Source organism: Myotis davidii, unplaced genomic scaffold, assembly GCF_000327345.1.
Source record: "Myotis davidii unplaced genomic scaffold, ASM32734v1 scaffold944, whole genome shotgun sequence".
Classification (NCBI taxonomy): domain Eukaryota; kingdom Metazoa; phylum Chordata; class Mammalia; order Chiroptera; family Vespertilionidae; genus Myotis; species Myotis davidii.
The window spans coordinates 310,357-316,634 of NW_006296283.1; the positions used below are offsets into that span (position 1 = coordinate 310,357).

General features: G+C 37.5%; 1 protein-coding gene across 10 annotated transcripts in view; it reads right to left on the reverse strand.

The window, feature by feature from the left end:
- ERC1 (ELKS/RAB6-interacting/CAST family member 1) overlaps positions 1 to 6,278 on the reverse strand; it is a 496,604-nt gene that overhangs the window by 150,468 nt on the left and 339,858 nt on the right. For all 10 annotated transcript variants that reach the window (XM_015568838.1, XM_006771286.2, XM_015568837.1 and 7 more), the window contains one exon: positions 3,361 to 3,505. In XM_015568838.1, coding sequence (XP_015424324.1) covers positions 3,361 to 3,505 — 145 coding nt within the window. The remainder of the gene's footprint in view (positions 1 to 3,360; positions 3,506 to 6,278) is intronic.

Genomic DNA, 6,278 nt, shown 5'->3' on the forward strand with positions numbered 1-6,278 from the left:
AGGCCGGGCATGTTTCGATTCCGCCTCCCTCTGCCATCCTGCCCAGCTTGTTTTGCGCCGCCTCCCGGCTTGTTTTGCTCCGGCCTCCGCCGCCTGGCTTGCTTCGCTGGGAGCTGGGATATGCAAATTAACCACCATCTTTCTGGGTGATTAATTTGCATATCTTGCTGATTAGCACATGGTTAGCGTAGAAAAGGTATGGTCAATTACCATGTTTGTCTATTATTAGATAGGATAGGTTTCAAGTATACAATTCTGTGATACACCATCGTATATTGCATTGTGTGCCGACCACCCAAAGTAAATCTTCCATCACCATATATTTGGTCCTCTTCACCCTTTTCTACTCTCCCGTTCCTCTAGTAACCACCATATTGGTGTCTATGTCTCTGAGTTTTTGTTTACTTGGCTTTCTTGTTTGATCATTTGTTGCTTTCTGTTTTATATCCCACAGATGAGTGAAATCACATGGCTCTTGATGTTTTTTGTCTGCTTATTTCCCCTAGCATGATGTCACAAATAAGATGTGGTACATAAATACAATGCGATACTACTCAGTCATCAGAAAAGATAAAATACTCTCAGACACATTTTGAGAGGGCAGGTATGTGAAACTTTATATGGAAGGGAGACAGAAAAACAGTTAGGAAAGACTCCTAAGAACTACTTTATCTTTCTCCATATATAGGTCACATCACTACAAAATATTCAGAGCCTATAGTTGGATGTAAGATATTAGGAATTTTTCAGTGACTCCTTTCTAATATTATAAATTCATGGATTAATTAATATCATAACGCTTATCTATTGATTGAAACCATATAGTCTTGAGAGCCAAGTCATCAGAAGCCACTGTGAATGAGATACAGTATTCTAGTCTGCTAGACTTGTTATTCTTCTTTGTGTCTCAGCGTGGAGGGAGCATGAATTAATGTAATCATTTGTCTGTATTTTTAGGCCTAACTACTACTTAAGAGAACTGATATTGCTAAATATATATACTCACAAACTAGTGAAAGTCTTTCCTCAACAATATCCTTCTAATTCATATTATCAGCTCCCCTGCCTTTATTGAGGTATAAGTGACACATATAAATTGTATATACCTAACGTGTACAATGTGGTGTTTTCTTTTTCTATTTTTTGTGGTGTTTTAATATAAGTATACTTTGTGAAATAATTATCACAATGAAGTTGACATTTTCATCACCTAACACAGTTACTTTTTTTTTGGTGTGGTGAGAACACTTAAGATCTATTCTCTTAGCCAATTTCAAATATACATACAGTATAGTGTTAACTGTAGTCACCATGCTATACATTAGATCTCCAGAACTTTTTCATCTATGTAACTGAAACTTTGAATCCTTAAACCAGCACCGCCCCATTTCCCCCACCCCTTAGCCTATGGCAATCAGCACTCTACTCATATTATCAGCTTTGATAAACCAAATTTCAATTTTGAACTACTATATAGATTATCTTTAATAAGCACATTCTTTCTGTTTTACTTAATAGTCATCCAAATATTGGATGATGTCCTTTTCTTGTGACAAACTATTTTAGGACGCTGGAAAAATTTTCTTTCATTTGTAAATGAGCAATGGGTTGTTTCTGCTGGTCATCTATCTATACTATAGAAAAGGGACATTTTTTGGTATTTTCTCAGCTTACTGTGTAAATACTGATTCTTGTTAAGTTGAATATTAAATACTAGAGGCCCAGTGCATGAATTCGTGCACGGGTGGGGTCCCTTTGGGTGGCCTGCAGAGATTGGGCCAAAACCCACAGTCCAACACCGCCTGCAGCTCCCACCTGCTGCTCCCACTTATCCCAGCCCCACTGTGCCTGCTGCGGGCTTGCACTTGCCAGCCAAGAGCCCTATGTCTGGCGTTCTCCCAAAGGGAATGGCTTGCGGGACTGGGCTGAAACCAGCTCTCCAACATCCCCTAAGGGATCCTGGATTGTGAGAGGGTGCAGGCCAGGCTGAGGGATCCCACAGGTGCATGATCGGGCCAGGGAGGGACCAAAGAGGGGCTCCAGAGAATGTCTGGCCCGTCTTTCTCAGTCCCGATTGGCCGGACCCCAGCAGCAAGCTAACCTACTGATTGGAGCATCTGCCCCCTGGTGGTCAGTGCACATCATAGCAACTGGTCAACCAGTTGACTATCTGCCCCCTGGTAGTCAGTGCACATCATAGTAAGTGGTTGAGCAACCTTAGCATATCATTAGCATATTATGCTTTGATTGGCTGTCTGGTTGTTCTGCCGTTTGGTCTATTTGCATATTAATCCTATGTAATAATCCTTTTATTACATAGGACTATGCCAAAAATGATATCAATTGACAACTGATCACCCAAAATAGGAAGAAGAAATCCCTTCACTTGAAAAACTCGTCCTCTAATTACTTCAGGTGGAAGAACAAATCTGGGCAGCGTAAAGGCACAGAAAATGTGACTGAGAATGCATGGATGATAATGGAAGATGGGATTGCAGGCACTGAAAATCATACAGGAATGGCCAATAAAGAGGGTTACTGATATGGAAGGAGAATCAGATTTAAAAATTCAGCTTCCTCCTTAATTTCAAAGATGAATTTTTTCCTCTAGTTTTTAAATTGAGGTAAAATATACATTAACATAAAATTCACCATTTTATCCATTTTAAGTGTATCCATTTTAAGTTCTGTCCATTAAGTATATTTACACAGTTGTGCAAACATCACCAAAGGACAAATTTGTAGCTTTTATTTTCACAGATCAAAGGTCTTACAGAAATATTAATCATTAAATTTGGGGAGCGTTTAGGTTGGAAAAGGGCAAAACTTTGTTCTTACCTTTAGAGACTACCCAGCCCTGAATAACTGAAAATCATTTAAGTAACAATATTTAGTGCATCTGTAGCAGGACTCTAATTGGATATAAAAATAAGCCTTTTCCATTTCAAATGGGCAGAATTACACTAATTTCATCCAATCATTGCACAAAATTAAAAAACATTCTCATAGAAGACTTGTGATATTTTCTAAACCAGTACTCTTACAAAAAATACTCGGCATTTACTAGACATAGCCAGAGATTTGTGACGATGAAAATCCCTGCTTATGAAGATTATGCAATACGCAGATGATGTATCATAGAATTGTACACTTGAAACCTATATAATTTTATTAACCAATGTCACCCAATGAATTTAATTTTAAAAAGATATGAAAGTCCTAAAAAAATAAGAAAATTAATTAGATACAAAGATCAGATGTCTTCTATGACAACAAGGCCTAATATGTAAGCCAGTAAAGACATGGGTGGAGAACTGTGTGAAAGCTGGTCCCACTACTCCTTCTGGCATTTAATTTTACCTGCTGCTTGAGTTGCTGCACCAGACGATCCTTCTCCCTCTTTAGTGCTGCCACTTCCTCTTGGGTCTTTTTCTTAGAGGATGAAAGTTCCAAAAGAGCTATATTGGCATCTTTTTCACTAATGGCAGCCAGGAGAGCTTCCTGCCTGAAAAAGAAAGAAAATGCCAAGACTTCCATTTAATCTTCACAATTCTTTGAAGTTACTATTATTACTACCCCCATTTCATGGGTGATGAAACTAAGGCTTAGTGAGTTTATGTAACTTGCCCATGTTTACACTTGAAGTAAATGCTGCAGCCAGGTATCCCATTCAGATTTTTCTGATCCTAAATGTCTTTATCATGTTGTTATACTGACATCTCAATAAAGAGTTCCTAGATACAGTTAAACTTAAAAAGTAAACAAAATTAAAGATTTTTTTAAAAGTAAGAATAATCTTGTCAATTTTTGATAACTATTCAGTAGTTTCCATGAAAAACAAGACATTACTGAAACTGAAAATTTTTTTAAAAATCCTCTCCTGAGGATATGTTTTCATTACTTTTGGGAGAGAGAGGAAGGGGGGAGGGAGGTGGAAGGGGGAGAGGGAGAGGGAGGGAGAGGGAAGGAGAGGGAAGGAGAGAGAGAGAAAGAGGGAGAGAGGGAGAGAGACAGACAGACAGACAGACACTGAGGAACACAATTTAGGTATGTGCCCTGACCTGAAATCGAACCCGCAACCGTTTGCTATACAGGACGACACTCCAACCAAGTGAGCCACCTAGACAGGGCTGAAAGCATTTTTATGTATAGAGTAAAAAGTGTAACTGTTAGAAAATAGGATTTAGAAAATCAGTCATCTGTTTCTGGGGCATTCTGAATGTTTAAATTCTTTTTATCTCATTAATGCAAGTAAGTTTTCAGTCATGGCTTTATTTGCCAATGATCTGTGCACTGTGAAAGAGTAATTTAAGCTTTACAGATTCCTTGTGATTTAGCTACTTTTTGGTTAATATACCGGAGGAAAAGAAGGTGGGATTTAGTAGGGGGTGAACATGAGAAATTTACAAAATAATCAGAATGAAGTTGGTGAATCTCAGTGTCTAAAATTCATTCCTCAATAGCTCATCTTTTATGTAAGTCATCTGTAAGAAGACAGATTTGATTTACAGGAATTATGTGACCTGAGCTTTTGACTCAAGGGAATGCTGATCTGAGAATGCATTTCCCAAGTTTAACTTTGCTTCCGTCTTTGTTAAGATAATTAAGCTTTAATAGCAGTCATATGGAAGAGGTTTAGTTTAGCCAAAACTGGAAGACTATATTTTGAATATTCTGACAAGAATATTTTGTATTTTGGATGGGTAGGTCTGGGCAACTCTGAACAAGCAGTACTAACAAAGCGAGAATGTAGTAGTTTACATTATGGAAATGAAGATTTGTTTAACTAGTCTCTACTGTTGGAAGGGGAGATTCTCAATGACCTCAATTTAACTTTCCACTGTCCCCACACACTATATAATTCTGAGATATGGCAGATGGCTTATCCCATGAAGCTTTACTCAACACCAAAGGGATAATGATAGTCTAAATATAGCCACTGACCACTTGAAAAAAATATGTTAAGGGGTGAAATGAGCTTAAAGGTGAAGGAGTTCAAGACTGTGTCACCATGCCATTTCCTGTTGATTGCTATCATCTGTTCTTTTTTGGGAAGCTCAGACTGACAAAGCTGAAATGAGAAATGTGCTTTCTCAATTAGGGCACTGCCTCCCTGGATACTTTTAGCAGCAGGGAAAGAAAAGATGAATGAAAGAAAAGATTATTCTATTCAATTAGATCTAGTCATAAGCAACTTTGCTGAATGCAGGATACAAAGGTGAAGGGCTCTCAGTGCCATTCTATGCTTAAGAAAAGCATCATAATATGAAATAGTAAAATTATTCTGTATTGTTGAAGCTTTGTGACTAAGTTCCAAATTCTTTTATAAATTATATTTTTGGCCAGCTAGTGTAGTACAGTTAATCTCTGGGGTAAAATGTCACATTCTCAAACTGTAATATGATATAACAGGTGACAATTCAGATTGTAAAATTTAAAATATAGGATGTGTCACTGGAGGCTGAGCCATTGAAATGGCTAATTAACAAGATATATACTTCGAAGTGTTTTTTTTCTTTTATATATAATTCAAATAGAAATTTTATTATGTCCACTTATCTTTTACTGAGCATTGATAATATACTATGAACTACATAGAATCAAACTTTCTCTCCCATACCCATAGCTCTCAGCCTCCAAAAATCCCCTAATAGACGAATATGCCACTCTCCTTTACATATTCAAAGTATATGTAAAGTATATTTTTGACACCAATTTCTAAATGTGAATGTGCCTAAAGAAGGCAATTTATAGTCAAGAAAATAAAGTGTTTTACTTATGTAAACGCTGTATGATGTCAGTAACTTTTATAGGTATATTAGCTTTTAGGTGATTTATTTTTTTTAAGTGTTTGGAAAGGGATGAAGATAGTATTGTTTGTTTTGTCCATGATTTTGGTAAATTTGAAATGGACACTATAGGAGAGAACAACCTCTTAAAAACTGAAAGTTAGGTAAGAATATAAAAGCTAATAAACAGCAACAGCCATCTAATTTTTAGGGAATAAGAGAAATTGTTCCCTGCCCTGCTGGTCGGCTTGGTGAATAGAGCATCAGCCTGTGGAGTGAAGGGTCCTGGGCTCAATCCCCAGTGGGTGGTGTGCAGGAGCCAGCAGATCAATGCTTCTCTCTCATCATTGATGTTTCTCTCTCTCTCTTCCCCTCCCTTCCTCTCTGAAATCAACTAAATATATATATATATACACTGAGTGGCCAGATTATTATGACCACACCATCATTACTTTATTGGGTCATCTTTTGCCTTCAATACTGTGGCGA